General features: G+C 39.3%; 1 protein-coding gene across 1 annotated transcript; it reads left to right on the top strand.

Moving 5' to 3' along the window:
* The first annotated feature begins 10,416 nt into the window (after nt 1–10,416).
* On the top strand, nt 10,417–10,799 carry LOC132365426 (non-histone chromosomal protein HMG-14-like). The gene has a single exon (XM_059922152.1). It carries the CDS (start codon nt 10,417–10,419, stop codon nt 10,720–10,722), a length of 306 nt encoding a protein of 101 aa, XP_059778135.1. The 3' UTR covers nt 10,723–10,799.
* The last annotated feature ends 8,782 nt before the right edge of the window (nt 10,800–19,581 follow it).

Raw genomic sequence — 19,581 nt, 5'->3', positions numbered from 1 at the left:
GCCCTTCTGGATACAACAGCCTTTCCTTATCCCCTGTTTCTTGTTTGTAGGAAAAAGGCTTCAGCCTCCTAGACCTTCCCTGAGTTCCAAAGGGCAGATTCAAAGTTACTAACTAGGGGAGGGAGGGAATGCAGAAATAAAGGAAAGGCAGTCAAGAAACAATAGTGCAGTGATGGGGCAGGGCCCTGGTTCCTCCTCAAAGGATAAACATAACAATCTGATATGTATCTCTGAGTCCTACTATAGGAATGAAGGCTCCCACCCAGGTGGAGGACGGTAACTTCATGCTGAGCATAAGCACATGGACTCCTGATTGGTCAGGAGCAGAAGGAGATGCTTACTGAGATTCCTGGAACACCACCCTGTTACCTCACCACCAACCAATCAGAAGAAAGTTACATACCTGCAGCCCTACCCCAAAATTTGCCTTTAAAAACACTTCCCTGAAACCCATCTGGGAGTTCAGCTCTTTTGAGCATGAGATGCCCATTCTCCTTGCTTGGCCCTGCAATAAACTTTTCTCTGCTCCGAACTCCAGTGTTTTGGTTTGTTTGGCCTCATCTGCCTCTACGTCGGGCACATGAACTTGGGTTTGACAACACATTATGGAAACGAATGATACTTTTTTTGAATTATAAATCTTGAATAGGTCTCCTCTCCTTCACAACAGACGGCCCACATGACTTCCAGTAACACATCCACAGTTTGCCTTTCAGAAAATCCCCAGAGCATGAGAACCCCTCATTCTCTCCCCTACTCTAGAGGACACAGTGTCTATAGAACAGAATTGATTTTCTCTTTTTAAATGGTATCTCTATGAATTACCACAGTGTGTACATAAAGGCAGATCTCTTGGCAATTAGTTCTCTGGTGTGCTCCCAGCTCTAACCTTTCTTCCTGTGAAATTGCATTGGTGCTCAAATGCTTTAAAGTTGCTGTGTCCAGGAATATTTTTGCCAGTAGCATCTGAGCATAAAAGAGCTTCTAGTGGTCAAAGGAAGGACTCAGAGATGTTTTCTTGCTAATTGACATAGTTACTGAGCATCATTAGATTTCAGAAATTCTGCTGAAGGTGCTTGTTTTCCACATTTATATGATATTCTCAGTATGGGAGAAATAACAAGCCAGAAATTTTGCATTATTAAGTTCAGAACATATTTGTATTCATATTACTTGTGGTATGTTTTTAAATGAAATGAATACTTTTAATGAAGCAACTTTAAATTAAGGCACAAGGGCTTTCCTGGTGGTGCACTGTTTAAGAATCCGTCTGTCAATTCAGGGGACATGGGTTCGAGCCCTGGTCCGGGAAGATCTCAAATGCTGGGGAGCAACTAAGCCTGTGTGCCACAACTACTGAGCCTGCACTCGAGCCCGTGAGCCACAACTACTGAAGCCCGTGTGCCTAGAGCCCATGCTCTGCAACAAGAGAAGCCACCGCAATGAGAAGCCTGCACACTGCAACGAAAAGTAGCCCCCACTCACCGCAACTAGAGAAAGCCCGCACAGCAATGAAGACCCAATGCAGACAAAAATAAATAAATAAATTCATTAAAATTAATTAATTAATTAAGGCACAAGATTACTTTTTACTATTGTTCCTACTCTGCTGGATAGAACAGCACACTTGAAGATAAACGTTAACTCTCACAAAATCTCTTAAAGGAGGACAGTGTAGGAAGAAAAAAGAAAGTCCCAAAAAAGTCAATGTTGAAGTGAAAGGCTTATGGATCAGGGGTCTGAAGAACTGAGTTTGAGCCTTAGTTTTGCCATTAATTAACTGAAACCTTGGGCAATTGAGTTATCCTCATTGGGACATGGATTCCTCACTTGTTGAATAAAAGATTACACCAAACGTTTCAAAGATGCTTTTCAGCTCTTCACTAAAAATCAGTACCTTCCTTGTGGCATAAAATGGGACAGGGAGAAAAGTCACCCTGTCTTTAACTCTAGGTCCCCTTTAGTTATACCACTGTAGAAGTCTGTAAGTTTTCCTCTACTTAGAGCGACAGGAATTATCCTCTCTAACTTATTTTTCTAGAGTAAGGTGCTTACGCCATTTAGTACCATGCATTAGAAATTATTTATATAAATATTTCTTTATGTTGTCACAAATATAATTCTCCTGTTAATAAACACTCTGGCAATACCTAATTCTGTGTAGTACCTAATTCTGCCCCTTAGTTACAGTTGTGGTGATTCAGGACAAGCATCCACATTGCACTGACAAGATGAAGTTTACTATAGGAATAGTAAAATAAATATGATAAACTTCTATTAAACAACATTAGCTCAGCAGACGCTTTCATTAGATGATTTTAAGTTTGAAACAGTATCATTGTTTTGGCAATTTGGAAACAATGGATGACACATCAATGCCTGGAGCTTAGAATTAATTTTTTTTTCCCCTGTGGTATGTGGTGTTTGTATATGTGTGCTGCAGAGAATCTAAAAGATTTATACAGTTTAGTCTGTTTTTATTCCTATGACCCATTATAATGTAAAATGTCTTTATTTTCAGTGCCATATTATTTAGTTTTGGCCATTAGTGTTACAGATATAATTTCTTTTTTCTCAATGGAATAGTAAAAACATTTCTCTGCATACCAAGACTAACATAAAATTAGAGAAAATGCTAGAAAAGTGATCATAGATTGTCCTGAAGTGACAGCCAGGAAATATTCATCCCAAAAGTGTTATAACAGCCATCAGAAGGCAATAAAAGAATTTTAGTGGACACTCTTATAATTGACCATTTCGTCCTAAGAATCTCTAAGGTATTAATCACTAGGTTTTTCAGAATCTTTCTCTCTCTCAATCTCTTTCTCCATTTCCCCCTCCCTTCCTTCCTTCCTTCTTTCCTTCCTTCCTTCCTTTTTTCTTATTGTTAGTCTTAGGAAATCTTTAAAAATTTCAATTCTATATGATTATTTTCTAGCACTTCACATATAAGAATTTGCTGTACAAAGGAATTTGAAACAGTGTCACAGTTTTCCCCTCAGGTGGTCTGTGCTCTCCTGTTGGCCCTCAGTTTCTTTCTGGCATTGTTACTTATTGAGCCTGTATGCTGGGCCTTGGAAAACCCTGCCTTTTGTTTATTGTTCAAACAAACTTTCTTTAACAGCAGCACATGTAACAGAAGACTTCAGAATTTAATTTATTCCAGTGTAATGAGGCCGCCAAGAAGAGATCAAGGTAAAAGTCAACCCTCCTATTTTTAAAACTGAACCCAGAACAGCTTGGCTTGCTCTCCAATCTTCTCCGAAGCCTTCTCCCTCTGGTAGGCATCTTCCACTCCATCCATACTAAACCACTTACAGCGCCCATCAAATACCTCTTTCCTCCATGCCTTTGTACATGCACATGTCCTGTGCCCATCAAATGCCTCTTTCCTCCATGCCTTTGTACATGCACATCTCCTGTTTGAAATGCCATTCTCCCCTCCCAGGTAGCTCTAACTTGTCCTCCAAGACTTGATTTAAGGCTTCCCCTCTGGGAAGTCTAAGTCCTTCCCCAAAACCCATCACCGGCTCCAGCCAGGAAAGGATGTGTGGGCTTGCTCTGTGTTCCCATTTTATAGCTAAGAAAATCACAGCCCTTCTCTCCCTGAATTACAGTTATCTCTGAATATCTGTATCTTCCAAACAGACAGTGATCTTCTTTAGATCTGGGATTGTTTGTTCACTGTCTCATCTCCAGATCTAGCCACACATTTGATCCTTAGTAGTCACCCAGTCAGTTTTAGATGAATGAATAAATAAATGAATGGTCTACCTAATGAATGCAGAGTTTTAACCTGGAGGAGAGGATTCTAAGAGGCACATGAGAGGGGTCTAGATATCCTGAGGTACTGGCATTATCATAATAATAGCTAATCTTTATTTATTGCTTAAGAAGTGCCATGCCAGTTTCAAGTTTTTTATGCGGATCATATAATTTACTCCTGGCCAAAACCCAATATGGTAGTACTATTACTATCCTCATTTTGCACATGGAAAATCTGAGGCACAGAGAAGTTAGGTAAACGTCACAGACTTGGGCAGCAGAACAGGGTGAAGCCAGGTTTCAAGCCAGAGGTTTGACCCCAGAGCCCACACTCTTATTAGTACAAGGTACCTGCCTATGCTGCTACTGTAGAAGAAGGAAGAAACTATTATCAGCATCTGAGCACAAAGCTGACATATATTGTTAACTCAGTAACTGTCTCTATGATGATTTGCTCTGAGTGACCTAAAGGCTGGAATTCTGTTGAATGGTCTTAGCTATTAACTCAACAGAAAAAATAATTTTTTTAACAATTAGAACTATCCAACAATGGAATAGGCTAGCTCTGAAGCCACTCATCTAAAAATATTTAAGCAGAGACCGAGCTACTACTAAGTGGGGGATTTCAGATCTGGAATCCATACATATTAGAAGGATTAGGCACTGCACTGGTAAGTTGTCCGCATTGATGCCACTGCAGTTATGCTTTGGTCAAGCCATATATGCAGAGATATAGTGACTGTTGTATAGAACTTGGCCAAATGATGTCAGTGAACTCTTTCAAAACTAAGACACCATTCAGGCCCAACTCAAGAATTTTCTAACAGTAGAGATGGACATAGAGCACTGTGGAAAGCAGGTGGAGTAAAAGGATAGGAGACATATCTGCCTCACTATCAAGTGACAGTGTCTGTATCATTTAATCTTTCAGAGCCTCAGTTTCTTCAGCTATTGGATGGGGGTAATAATCGCTCTCTTACTTTCAACATGTGGGGATCAAAGAAAATTTTTGAAAGTGGGAGAATGTGATATAAATATAAATTGTCATGAAGGAGATATGAAAGAGATGTAAAGTTATGAGGCAACTGTAAGTTAAAGTCAGGTATATACACACTTATTCTGCCTATAATTACCACCAGCTCTCTTAAACATTTTCCAGCATGATTCAGGTATCTTTGTCAAAAATGTTGCCCTCTCATGGCCTGAATATATTTACCTCATATGAACTGGTACCTCTTCCTGGATGATATTTTCTGTGTCTTAGCCCTTATACCATAAATACAGTGTATAAGCAGCTCTGACTATTTAAAATTCTTAAGTTGCTGAGGTAAGAGACACCTTAGGAATTTTAAGGTTGGTAGTTTGAGAATCATCCTCTTTCTCTTGCTGTATAGATAGCATACACTGAACATGCACAGTAGCTGCTTTTGTTTGATAGTTATACCTGCAGGAGCATCTGTATTTGCAGATCTGGACTGTGGTTTAGTCTCAGGGGCAGGCAGCCTTGGTCAAAGGATGAAAAATTCTGATCCTCCGGTTACAGAATTGCTCTTGGTGAAAAGCACACTCTATACACCAATCAGACAAATTGTCAAATGATTTGTAATGGAATTAAATAAGAAAGTAGCACCAGAATAAATGAAAAGGGATAAAGGAAAAACAAAACTAAAAGAAGAATAATAGGAAGAAGTGAAATAAGAAGATAGAGAAACTCAAGGAGAAAGAAGACAACAGAATGAGAAAAGTAAAACAAACAAACAAACAAAACAACCCATAAAGAGATGAAGAAAAGAACAAGTCTTCAGTACCTGTTTTGCTGGTCAGTTGAAGTGGTCCCCTGAACCCTGCTGTTCTCTTGATTTTCAGAGATGGATTAGCAAAATATAAAGTGAGCATAAATTTGCTAACTGTGTTGGTACCAAGTCACCTTGGACTTCATCAGCATTGCTAAACATCACCCGTAACCTTTCCATTATCACTGAGGGTCTGCTCAGCACCAGACCCAACTGCTCCAATAATTTCAATTACTTTCCCCAACAAATTTTATGTTTCATGTATTTTAGTGGCCTGATAATTATGATTTCTCTCATTTCTCGCTATTGAGCTTAATGGGTTCCAGCATGAGTGTACAGTTTCAGAAATGAAGTTCCACTTGAATTCACAAGTTATTATCTACTTTCATTAATGGAATTGGAAATAAGAGAGTGGGAAAGAGAGAAAGAATGAGGAGGAAGGAAAAGATGAGTGAGCAGGAGGAGGGGGAAAAAAGAAAAAAACAAACAGCCAGGATTAAAGAAAAAGAAAATCAGCCAAATGTGAAAGGAAAAGTCAGACTGAGTATACAGAGAAAGTAGAAAGGAAAGTATGCAGACAAACTTTTTTAAAAAATATGAAAAGTACCGAACAGATTACTTCCATTATTAGGCACATGACTAATAAAGCAGCATAGTGTGTTGGAAAATTCTCAGGCTTTGTAGCTAGACCACAATGGGTTTGAGGAACCTGGTTCTTTTGTTTTCTAGCTCTGTGGTCAAAAGCATGTTACTTGACCTTGCTGAGATTCATCTGTCTTCTTCTCTGTACGGATAAGAACATTGACTCTATGGACTAATTCCCTTTCCTCTTTCTTAATCCCTCTTCCGTGTGTGTGTGTGTGTGTGTGTATCAAAATATTTTAATGGAATGACAATTATGTACATGAAAGTGTGCTGGTGCAGGGAGATGGGCTTTCTGAGAGGTTGCAGAGCTGAAGGCAGAGATATATGTAGAGCTTAGGTGACCTGGGCACTGACAAAACTCTCCTCCCACGTGGGAGGCTATGATTCAACTCCCACTGTCTGGCGTAAGAAATGGAAATGTCCAAATCTGAAGACACTCTCATCAGTGGAAGCCCTAGTAAAAAAGATTATTTGCATCAGTTCTACATGATGATTATGTAAGCCCCAGGAGGAAAGGATTGTGACGCAGCAAGGCATCAAGGGTTCAGATCCATTAAGACTTTGTGTCACCAGCAGCTGTGTGAATTCTGATTTGGGGCCAAATAATTGGTAACTTACTCCGACCTTATAGTTGGGTTATGCATGTCATCTCTTACAACCAACATTTAATCCCTCTAAAGAGATATAGCTGGGAAAAGTAGGACATAGAAAAATGAAGAAGACATAACTCTTGACTTCAAGAAGCTAATAATGCAGTAGGGGACATAGAATAAATACACAAATAAGTATAATAGAAAATGAATATGATAAGTGGTATAAAGTGTCACATTGGATCATACAGGTTTAAGAAGGAAAATGTTATATATTTTATAAAAGATTATCTTTTAATAAAAGCCCAAGTTTTAAGCCAGAGGAATGAAACTCTAGTTTTACAATTTTAATCATCAGTGAGCTACTTGGGAAAATAAAAGGAGGATTACAGAGTACTTTCTTATTTTCATGAAAATACATCACATAGATGGCAACAACTGAGCCCTGTACTGCAGGCACTTGACGGGATAAAATGAGAAAATTTAGGAAGAAATTCCCCAAAAAACATTGGAATTAAAACATTTTAAAGATAACAAAAAGCAGCTGTAGTGAAAAATTTTAAAAAAAACCACAAAACCCCCCCCCCACCATATATGGAAATAGCTGAAGTGATGATTCATATAAAATGCCTCTACTATGTATTCTGCAACTGAAAAGGTTAACAGTTTTCTCTAATAATCCTAATAGAGGCCACTGAACGATGGCTTATCTTCTTCAGTTCCATTAGAATGAAGTAAAAATGGATGCTCTTAATGTGGACTGAAAGAAAAGAACTAATTAACCTGACAATGTGCTCCTCTTTCACCAAGTACCTTTCTGCAAAGGCAACTAAAACTAAAGACAACTGGACATTTTTTTAAGGTTATCTATACTTTTCTTGAATACATTAAAAAAAAAAAACAAAAAACATTGTCTGGGAGGTATTTGGTCAATATATCAATTGATTGACACAGTCCTATATCAGTTTTTGCTTTCAGAAAAAGCGTACACCCACTGGAGAACCGTGAGCCTACCTGCCCCACTCCAGGAACTGTGTGTGGCATGTGAGATACAAAGACAAGTGAAAAAATCTTTCTCTCAAAGCCCCAGTACTTTATTTGGAGAAACAAACACATACAAAAATAATTACAGCCTCTGAGAGAGGCAAGTGCAAAGGACTTTGATCGCTGGTGGGGCAGAGGTGACAACTAAGAGAGTGGCAGGACGGTGGAAGCTTCATGAATATGTCAAATTTCAACCTGGCCTTGAGGAATCCCAGGAGCTTGCCTGGTGGTGAAAGGAAGGGAAGGGGTTCGTTCACATGTCAAGAAGGGTATACACAAGTCCTTGTTTGCAAGGGTCATCAGGGATTCAGGCAGGTGCTGTTTGTCCTACAACCTGCTTATTGACTATTTCCAAGTTACAACTTGACTAAGATAATGTTAGTGGTCCACAGAGGGCTTTGGCAGTAGTTAAAAAAAAAAAAATCAAAAAGAGTGCCACCTCTAGGCATTTGGCTTCTTTGGGTCACAAGTCTGTTGTAACTCAGCAGGATCACATTAGGCCCAAATGAAGAGATTTGACATTGTCCTTCTAGTCTCATTATCTTTGACAAGGGCCTTCCTTGCCTCAGTTAATCATGACAGAGAAGCACTGAATGTGAGACTATAGGTGGTGAATTGAGGGGACATAAGGGAACCCGGGCTTCCTGTGCTCTGAAATCACCAGCCAATGTATTGTAGCTTCTTATGGAGGCTGGGGCCCAAAAACTCAATTAGCAACCACGAATCCAGAACCTCAGAGGCAGGTCTCAGGTTCCCTGGACTCATTTGAGCTACTAAGCATCCTGCTTTGGTTTCTATCATGTCAATTCACTTTCCTCATCCAAGGGTCAGCTAGAATAATAATACACACAGAAATCTTGAAAAGTCAAATCTTATATTTTAATTCAAAGATTCCATGGCCTATTAAAATGACTCCTAATGTACTTTGAATAATAAAACCTTCCTTACCTTCCCACCTCTAGAGTACAGAACATTAACAAAGCATTTCTTTCCTCCCACTTTTTGGAAGTTATTCTGTGTTTCTTGAACCATGTTACTTTTGGAAAACCTCTACCTATTCATATCTCTGAGTATGAACAATGTGAAAAATCCCATGTTGGTTAGAAATTTTTTTCTTTTTTTTTTTTTTAAAGACCATGGAACCAGTGGCTTCCTGGGAGTAAATATAATTTTTGAAATAAAATATGGGCTAAAGTGGTCTTTTAACCTTTAGAGTTAGATCTTCAATGTTCTTCATATCTTGGTATCATCCTCAAAGTTTTGTGGATATTTTTAATAAGCATCTGTTGAAAATAAGACTCCCAATAAGGTCCAAGAGGGAGAGGATATATGTATACATATAACTGATTCACTTCATTGTGCAGCAGAAACTAACACAACATTGTAAAGCAACTATACTCCAATTAAAAAAAAAAAAAAAAAGCTAATGGAAATAGGAATGATGCAGCAGAAGGACAAAAGGTGCAGAAGATGTTTTCTAAAAGGTTGGTGGGATTTATATGTCCCCATTATCTGCCCCAGCCCATGGTCTGGATCCTAATTGTCCCAGTAAATTATTTAGCAATATGATTTGTCATGTGAAATAATATTTGGATCACTTATTAAAGACCCATTTTATGTCAGACGGCTTACATAATCTAAGTCTAATTTTTGCAAACGTATTTATAATTGAGAAGACCACTTCAGCGAGCTCAAGAGACTTACCTAGGGTTACAGATTCAAGTTAATGCAGAGAGAGGATTTGAACATACGTAATCTGAATCCCAAACCAAGTGTTTTTCCCCTTTTCTGCTAAGTCCTATTTATAAGACTTGTGATGGTCAGAAGAATGCAGAACCCATCTATTTCTTCCAGCTAAGTAGCTCTGGTCAGGTTGCCTAACCTTTTTTTTTTCTTTTTTTTCATAAAGATACACATATTTTAAAGAAATATTAAAATGCCATTTCTATCCTCAGACCTTAAAAGGGGTCTTAATAATATCTGTGTTGTAAAAGAAGGAGGAACAGATCTGCCTGAAAGTGGTTGAGTTATAAGGAGGGATACTGAACTGGGGGAGAGGATTCTGTTGCAGGAGAAGTTTGGAACACGAAGTCTGAGTCAGAGATGTCTCTACCACACTTGTTGTCAAACAGAAATACGACGCAAGCCACATGCTTAGATTTAAATATCCTAACAGTCATGTTTAAAAATGTAAAAATAAACAGGTGGTTTTAATTTTAAGAAGATAAGCAATCCAGTGTATCTAAAGGATTACCATTTTAAGATATAATCAACACGAAACATTCACGATCTGTTTTTCTTTCTTTTTGTATATTAAGTTTTTAAAACGTCTGGTATATGTCTTACACTTGGAGCACATCTTTACTTAGAAAGCTACGTTTCAAGGGCTCTAAAACAACCTGTGGTCAGAGTTGACCATACTGCACAGCAGAGTTCTCGTAGCTTAAGAAGAAAGAGAAGGTGATCAAAAGGAGTTTGCATGCGGGTCCCAGCAGCTCGGGCGGCGGGAGGAACGACAGCGGCCAGGCAGCCCAGCCTCGAGAAGGCTCTCCGCGCGCCGTGGCCGCCCCGTCGCCACGATGCCCAAGAGGAAGGTCGGCTCCGCCGAGGGGGCGGCGACGGAGGAGCCCAAGAGGAGGTCGGCGAGGTTGTCAGCTAAGCCGGCTCCTGCAAAAGTGGAAACGAAGCCAAAAAAGGCGGCAGGAAAGGATAAATCTTCAGACAAAAATGTGCAAACAAAAGGGAAAAGGGGAGCAAAGGGAAAACAGGCTGAAGTGGCTAACCAAGACACTAAAGAACACTCACCTACAGAAAATGGAAAAGCTAAAAACGAGGAGAGCCCAGCTTCTGATGAAGCAGGAGGGAAAGAAGCCAAGTCTGATTAATATCACACACCTGGTCCTATCAGGGGTCCCTGTCTCCCTTCTTGTACAATCCAGAGGAATATTTTTATCAACTATTTTGTAAAAAGTTTTATAGTAGCTCTAGAAACATTTTTAAAAAGGAGGGAGTCCCACCTCATCCCATTTTTTAAGTGTAAATGCTTTTTTTTTTAAGAGGTGAAATCATTTGCTGGTTGTTTATTTTTTGGTACAACCAGAAAATAGTGGGATATTGAATATGGGAGGCTTTGGTTGTCTTGGGTGTCAGCTTAACCTTCCACAGATGGAGGGTAGCTTTTATATCCTATAATACAAAGCATACTAAATGTCAGTTTGGAGTCAGTTGTGCATTTAATGTATTAAACACTTTAAATTACTTCTCTTCCGATGTTTTTGGTAGAATTGTTTCCTAAAGCAAACCACTCACCCCTTGATCTTGGCTCTCCTGGGCAGAATTTTGTGCACTCTGTAACATCTTTGGTCATGGTAGTCCAGTTCTTCTAGTAACTGTTAATGTGCTGTGAACGACTGACAATTTGAGTATGTAGTGTATATGATACTAAATTATGAATTAGTGGGACTTATGATGTAACATCATATCAATATTTGAAGGTATTGGTACTGGATATCCTGTGAAGGAAAATTTGCCTCCAAATTTTAAGCTGGAAAGTCACTGGAATAACTTCAGAAAGAATCTATATGATTTTTTAGATTTTTGGTACGTATGTTGAGAATTGTGTACAAATTAAAATGTCTGTGTACTGATCCTCAAAACAACCAATAAAATCTCAATTATGAAAGAAAAAAAAGGAGTTTACATGAAAATGAACTCACTTCAGAATGGGTTGATTGAAGTATAAAAAATTATGTATCAATAATTGGAGGTGGATAAAATTTCCATCTACTGGGAATGAGGTAAGACAAATTATAGGGGAATCATGTGGAGTGAAATAAAGGGGGAAGAAAAACAAACACTGGGGGAGCAGGTGTTTCCCATTCATTGTCACTCACTCACTCAACAGAAAGTTACCATTCTCTCCGTTGCATAGAGGAGAACGCTAGCGCAGAGAAAAATTCAGTCACTGGCTCGAGTTTCAACTTCCTGCTAGTCTATGAATCTGTGACTACCCAAAATCAATAGTTTGTATCTATCTTATTCTCATTGCCTATAGTGAAAAAAAAAAAAAAAAGGATAAAAGAGGTATAATATGCCAGCTGACCTGAGTCTCTGTTGCTGATGAGGCAGAGACAGGGTATTTGCCAAGAGCAATGGGAGAGGAGGCTAGAAATCTTGTCAAGGGCTGTGTTTCAAAGGCTGTTGCTCCAATCCCTAGGCCTGTAAGGTGCTAGAGGAGGGGAGCCAGGCCCACAGCAGCTGTTGTACTAGGCAGTTGTTATTCTGGGGACATGGACGCACTGTTCTCTTGGTACAGTTGAAGACAGAAAGCAAAAGTATGGGTTTGACAGTAGTCAGAGAGCATTGGTGGAAAAAACTGGAGAAATTCCTGCACATGAGGTTGGTGAAAAATCAGGGGAGCTTGTCCAATGACCTGCTCTGGATTTTCAGACACTAGGATAGATTCTTATCTGACTTACACAAGCTCAGTATGTTTCCTGGCTTGTATTTTAAGTTTTAAAATAGCAGTCTTACTCCAAACTGTCCATGTGAAATGCAGATCATCTACATTCTGTGATGTAATCTGCTTGGGTCATGGTGGTGAGAAGATTATCACATCGTTCTCATACAGGCAACTCTTTTAGGAGAACTTGGAGGAACAGAAAAGGGGCATCAGACAGCTCTAATTAGCCTTACTTTCATGAAAACTGAATTTCATGAAAATCAAGTTATTTTCAGCTAAGGATCACTGCTGAGAGGAAAGAAAAACCAAATGAGCTGAAGAGTAACAAGACCCTCTTTAAAAATGGATTCATAATGAACTCTCATTTCTATTTGGATAAGTAGTTTACACATAATTACTTAACCTATAGGATTGTGAGAGAGTTAAAAAGTTGACCTTATTCATTCATTCAAAAGTTCCGTCAACAGCTGTTGTTTGAGCATCTACTCTGTGCTAAATGCTATTCTAGGCTCTGATTATAGACTAGTGTGGCAAAGGCTGCTAGCTGATTCCTAAACCCATTTCCTCTTCTTGGAAACACAACTAGACTACATTTTCTAGACTTTGGAGTTAGGTTTGGATATGAGTGAGTACTAGCCAATAGACTATAAGGGAAAATGTTGCTTCTGCCCCTGCCATGTGTGATTCTCCATGAGAATCTTTCACCGACTATATTGACCTTGGGAACTACATTGAAGGTGGTGGACCACATAGAAGAAGGTGGCAGAATCACCGCTTAGAGGAGAGCAGTAAGAAAACTGGTTTTACACTTGAGATGAGCTAGAAATAAACTTGTTATAGCAGCTAGTGCAAACTCAGATAATATTAGCATGAACAACAGACTTGCTCAATGCCCTCTTGAGAGACAGACAATAAATAAGCAAACCACATAAATATATTTGGTTGTATATGAAAATGCTAAGCCTAGCTATAGAAGAAGCCCCCATAGCTCAGGTTCATGCTAAAAGATTAAAACTGTTGTTGATACAAAAAAAAATTTACGTTTGACTTTGGAATAAATGACTTTGGAATAAACCATCTCTTTCTCTATTCATCCTACCTCTCCACACCCTGCCCAACAGACACACGTACCTCTTTAATCAAGTACCTAATTTTCTGAAACAGTGGTGGACTCCACTGTATGCAGTGAATAAGAAAAACCACATCATCTTAGAGATTTCAGTTCCCTGTTTTCTTTCCTGAATGTTAATCCATTGTAGAAAGATATAAATGCATCTTTTCTGTAAGCAATAATGAAACATTGGTTGGCTGGTTAATTTTCTTCCATAAACAAAAGCAGAAATACTGAATACATTACCTGGTGGTAGAGCAGTGGAAAGATGACTGAGGTGATACTTAAAAGAGTTCTGAGATCCTGTCCTAATTATGTGATGGGAGCTAAAGAAGCTACTGCTGAGGTCTTAGTTGCCTCATATACGAAACTGGGGGTTTGGGCTAATTGACCTATAAGATTCCTCACACTTCTATTTCTAATTTTTGAGCCCGAACCCAAACTTTTTTTTTTTTTTTTAATTGAACAGAAAAATGGTAGATGTGTGGCTCAAATGCAGTGCTTGGGAGACATTCTGCCTAGTTTACAGGTTCAAATGATGGGACTCAGCGTATGAACTTGGAATCCTCGACTCTCTGTTAGAGGCCTGATGCATTACCTAGAAAAAGGAGGCTAAAGAGACATTGGGAAATCCCAGGTGATTCAGAGATTCTGTTTGAATTATCCAAAAACCTTCCCAGGACTTTGACTTCATTCGACCCCTGTACTTCTGAAGTGTGTGTGTATATATGTATATGATTCTGATTTCCCAAAGATCTGAGCCTCCTTTGCCCTTTGAAGCTTCCACTTTTCAAAATAAGAACTGTATTGTTTTTAACAATTGGGTCTTTCTCTCCAGCTCTCCACCCCCACCTCAGCTTCTCTCTTCTCTGTGTTCTCTCTCAGCCCCTCTCAACTGTCTGGCTCCTGACGGTGTGCGTTGTGATTTAAGACACTCTGTGCTTTTCCCTTCCTTACCACGGTGCCTTTGATTCACATACAGACAGATACATTCTTGATCAGAGTTTGGCTGCCCCTTTTGGCTTGCTGGTGTTGCACTAGTAACTAATAAGCTAATAAGAGAAGGAGAGTGAGGAGAGCCTGCCTCCTTTTATAAAGCAAGTGGATGACAATGCTACAGCCTCCGTTTTGGCATCTTTAAGAAATGCTACCTGCTTTCCCACTGGGAGCCTTCGTTTGTTTGGTCAGGCCACATCACTGTGCAGAGGCTAGTGGTCGACATGCCGGACAGTGAAGGCCTGCTTGGATGAAGAAGACGAAATTTACGTAGTTGGAGGACCATTCTTTGTTCCATAGTGGATAAGCAATTGGGCTTCTTTGCTAAGTGTTCCATGTAAATCCTAAGTAGCCATTTTTAACCAGATTCTTTATAATCCTATTTATTTTTTGCCACCAACCTAGGATTGGGTCTTCAGACTCTAAACCTACATCCTTCTCTAGAGGCAGAAATGCTGGGAATTTTCTCCTGTGACCTATTTTTCAACACCTTTGCTGGATCCTTAGAGATATGACTGAAAAAGCTACAAGAAAGATTTCTTTATCTTACCTAAAGTTTCCTTCTTCTTTAGACATTTAAACGCCCTATTTCAAAATATCAAAGTTTTGAGTGCTCATATCCTTTAACCCAACAGCTCTACTATTGTAGTTATGTTTGCAAAAGCATGTGTATGTGTGTGTGTGTGTGTGTGTGTGTGCGCGCGTGTGTGCACAGATGTATACATACAAACATGATTATTCTCCTTGTAATAGCAAAACCTGGAAAAAACTTGGGGACTACTTAAATAAATGATTGGTCATCCATAGAGCTGAACAATATGCAGCTATTTTAAAAATAAAATAGCTATATATGATGATTTTGAAAAATCTATTGCATTACTAAATGGAAAACATACTTGCACAGGCTGAACTCTTTTGTCAAAATTTTTATCTATCTACTATCTATTTATCTGTCTTTCTGTCCATCTGTTCATCATGCATCCAACCAGATACCTCTGCTGATTTATGTATTAAGCATTTTATATTTTACTGAGAGTGTAGATAAAATCTGTTAACAGCAACTTCCTCTAGGAAGAGTGACTCTGGGAAAGGGAGATTTACATGTTATAGTTTACCTTTTTGTGATTTTTGAATTTCTAACTTGGTGCGGATATTGCTTTTATTTTTAAAAGATGTCATGTCAGCTGAGGTAAACTGGATTCTGATATTATGGAGGATTCCTCTTCTTTTTTTCTTTATATATTTCAAACCTGTGTAAGTCTTGTTTTAAAACGCCCTAATATGAAGGCTTAATGGTTATATAAAAATACCGTTCCAGTCACTTTCCTGAAAATGAATTTTGAAAGATGAAGGGAGAAACTCACAGGGGCTATAAGTCCCTGAGTGGTGAGAACACACGGAGGGGGCAGAGGAAAGGGCTGTGAAGGGAGAGGAGTGACACTGAGGGATGTGCTTCCCGCAATGCACAGAAGTGAGGCGAGCGAGGGCTGGCAGTTAGGAAAATTGGATTCCAGCCCCTCTCTGCCATTTCCTGCCCTCTTACACATATCACTTAACCTCTCCCAACCTCAGTTTCCTCATTTATAAAATAAGGGAATTGTGTTGGATGATTCCTGAGGTGCCTTCTAGTGCAGAAATCTACACAGTTCTATGAAATATCAGCCATTCTCCCCCCACATAATTGGCAGGAGGTGGTAATGAAATAAGGTCCAGAATATGACTCATCTTTCAATGTACATTTTCTCTGTCCTTCGACAGAAGTAGTCAGTAGGTCTTGTTTTTTTCCTCCTGTTACCCTAATAATAAGTCAGGATAAACCTCCTATAATGGACGCCACAGAGACTTTTATTGGCGGGGAAAAGCTGAGCTGGCCCAGAAATGCCCATTTGACAGAACACACTTCTAGTCAGAGACAGCAGAGGCAGGCACAGTGAATGAACGATAAGGTAGATCAGAGTGATCAGAGTTTTAGTTTAAAAAAAACAGAAAAACAGAAAAAAATACATCATTCATCATATGAAATTTTGCAGTTTGTGGTATGTTCTATTTTATCCGACTCTGCCCACCTGTTCTTTCTAAAGCCTTTCAACCCCACTAATGTTTTCTATTCCAAAACTACAGAGTAGAACGAAGCCTGACCCAATCACTGCCATCCCAGCATACTGTCAAGTTACCATGATCCTTTAAAGCCCTTGGCTTGGGGTTATGGAAAGAATGAAAGCCAAAAGTCGGGTGATCACTATTTCATGGTGTGACCTAGGAAGGCCAATGCAATGTGAGAAATACTTCTCGAGCCCCTACCACATACTAGGCATCATGCTAAGCATTCAGTATTCAAAGGTCAAGGCCCTACGTTGAAGAAGATAGGAGTCTAAAGGGGGAAGGATCAACATATTTGTAACTACAGTACAAGTCCCACACCAGAAGGCCAGACCAGAGCTATGGAAGTACGGAGCAGGGGTTGTTTAGTCTGCCAAAGGGTCATTTGAGCTGGGACTTAAAGACAAATAACCAATATCCAGGGTCTCCTTTTGCTAACAGTTTCTGGCCTTACTGTAACAGGGAAAATATCTACATTTCTCTGCATGTGACTGCCCCAGAAGTGTACATGTGTGAAAAGAGCAAGCAGGTCATCTGAAAGATGGATGAAGAAAGACCCAGAAAGAGCAGAACTGCTCTGGGAATGTGGAAGAGTAAGGGAATGGGGAGCAAACCAGGGAAAGAATGGGCCCAAGAAGGAAGTAACGGGGAGACGGAACAGCGTACAGGAAGGGGTGAAACACTGTGGTGGGCTGTGCCACTAAGATATTGCAGATTTCATTCCAAAATGGTCTTGTTTACCTTCAGAGACTGTGTTTCACTGGGCATCCCATAGTAACTGCTGCTAGAGTGCATCTCCTTTCATATAAGGTCCCCTGCTGTCATGAGCCTTCATGAGCATGGCGAGTTTTGTCCTGAAGCCTTTGGCAAAGTGGAACAAACCTAGCAGCACCTCTAAAGTGTGGACACCCTGCTGGGGTGAAGATGAATGGAAACACAACTGGGAAGTATTTCACAACCGGGTGTGAAGGGGTAGAGAAAGGAAAGAAAATATTTCTCTCCCGGAGTGATTTATACTAGATTTAGATGAAGACTCATAGCCAAGTGTAGGAATCAGCTGTAAGTCACTTGTGAAAGAACAAATACTGTATTTCTTTTCCACTCAAGCCATGTGTTTAAATCAAATCAGCAAATATTTTTAATAATATCATTGTTCTCCAAATGTTGTCATTGCTTGATTTATTTACCCTTCTCTGAGGAGAGTCAGTCTCAGAACTGCCGGAGTCACAGGGTCAGGGAGAAAAGGACAGGCTATTAATGGTTGACTGATACTATTTTCTTTTGAGGAATAAATTTAGAGTCTCTGCATCTTCTCAAATCCCAAAGGATGTCCCACAGTACTGAAAATTTTGAGGCTAGACTTGTCCCTGGTTTTAAGAATGATGAGTTTCCATAAAGGTCCTATTCAAATGTCAATTAATAGGCCAATACCTGAAGCCATTAACCTGTGAAGTCAATATGCAGAAAGAGTGATTTTGCTGTGTAATTACAGAGGAAGAATCAAGGTAAAACAGTACTGCATTTTGATGCCTAATAAGATATCGAAAAAGGGGAAGAGACATTAATGACAGATAACATCCATTTCATTATTTTAAGTGTTGACTTGGGGTCTGAGAAATATTTACCAAGCCATGAGTTTCTCAGTGTCATAGTTAGAATATCTAAAATTTTGCAAAATGGGGTATTGTGTCTCAGGGTCTGGAGAACTAACGATACTCACTTTTTTCAGGTCGTCGACAGTATGTAGTTATATGGATTGAGCTGCAGAGCGCCCTAAATCCATATAACTACACGCCATATTATCATACAGTTTCAACTTTATTGCATATATGGAATTAAGGACTTAAGATACATAGCTTTTCCTCTAAATCACAAAGTGGAATATTCAAGGTCCTTAATTGAGTTGTGATGATAATGTGAGAGCAAAACCAAAAATAAAACCCTGAGCTCCCAATTCCCAGTCCAGTGTTTTCTGTAGATTCCACTGTTTCTGAAATACCAAAGAGAAGAATTCTAGAACACCTCATCACAGAAATCACAATTCAAAGAGAAATCAGAGTTTTCAAAGCCATCTGACTGGCAAATCCATGCCATTTCCCAGACTTCACCTCAGCCCCTGGAGCTGTCACATTCAGAGGCTGTGTGATTTCATGCAGAGTGTGTGTTCAGCAGTTTGGCAGACAGGTTAAGGCCACCTGAGAATACAAGGGACCACGATCATGCATATGTCCCAGGAGCAAGTCTAGAAATTGAGAGAGTAAATAAATGAGAACTGTGGGTGGGAGAATCCCATGCAGTAGCTTTCTGTCTGCAATAATCAACCTAACCCTGAATCAATGAGCAAGCATTTATTTTGAACAACCTACATCTTCAATAGCATGTAAGGAGCTATAGAAAGGCAGAGACAAGTGATGAACATGTAGAGGAAAAGCAGAGATCTGAGACTATTTTCCTGGTTAATCGTAGGCACCATCTCAGTAGTTGCACCGTTAATTAACGAGTCCTGATGACATGCTATTCTTGGCATCAGATGGTAGGTATTCTAAAAAAACCCAGAAGGTAAATGATTTTTCATAACTCTTGACAACCTTCAGGATGTCTTGGTACGGATCAGTTATCACTTATCATCTTCCTGGCTTTAGGGAGGCTCATCACTGGATGCTCAGTCATTATGTTATTCCCTATAAAACTGTTGAAAGTAAAGCCATAGTATTCAAAGTGCTTATTTTGCACAAAATGAATTAATATCTTGCACCTCAAGCCTGCCAAGTTTTAGCCTCTAATAGACATTAATGCTGTACTTCACTTTACATGATATATTCCTGAAAGCTATGAGTAAATATTTTTTGGATATATCAAATTACATATAAATACACGGTAAGAGTTGGCTATTTAAAATGGTTCTGTCTAATTCAACAACTTTTCCTAAGAATCAATTTCATTGCAGGCATTGAACTAGGTGCTGCGGATGTACAGATGAATATAGCTTGATTCTTGTCATTAAAAACTCTGAGAGTTTAGTGTAAGAGAGAGATGCATTAATACCAAACGTCAATATCGTATGCTGAGTGCAAA

The sequence above is a fragment of the Balaenoptera ricei genome, chromosome 4 (genome assembly GCF_028023285.1).
Source record: "Balaenoptera ricei isolate mBalRic1 chromosome 4, mBalRic1.hap2, whole genome shotgun sequence".
Taxonomy (NCBI): domain Eukaryota; kingdom Metazoa; phylum Chordata; class Mammalia; order Artiodactyla; family Balaenopteridae; genus Balaenoptera; species Balaenoptera ricei.
This window is presented reverse-complemented; position numbering and strand designations above follow the sequence as displayed.

Excerpts from the sequence above, each read along its gene's own strand:
- LOC132365426 (XM_059922152.1), top strand. The coding sequence starts at position 10,417 with ATGCCCAAGAGGAAGGTCGGCTCCGCCGAGGGGGCGGCGACGGAGGAG.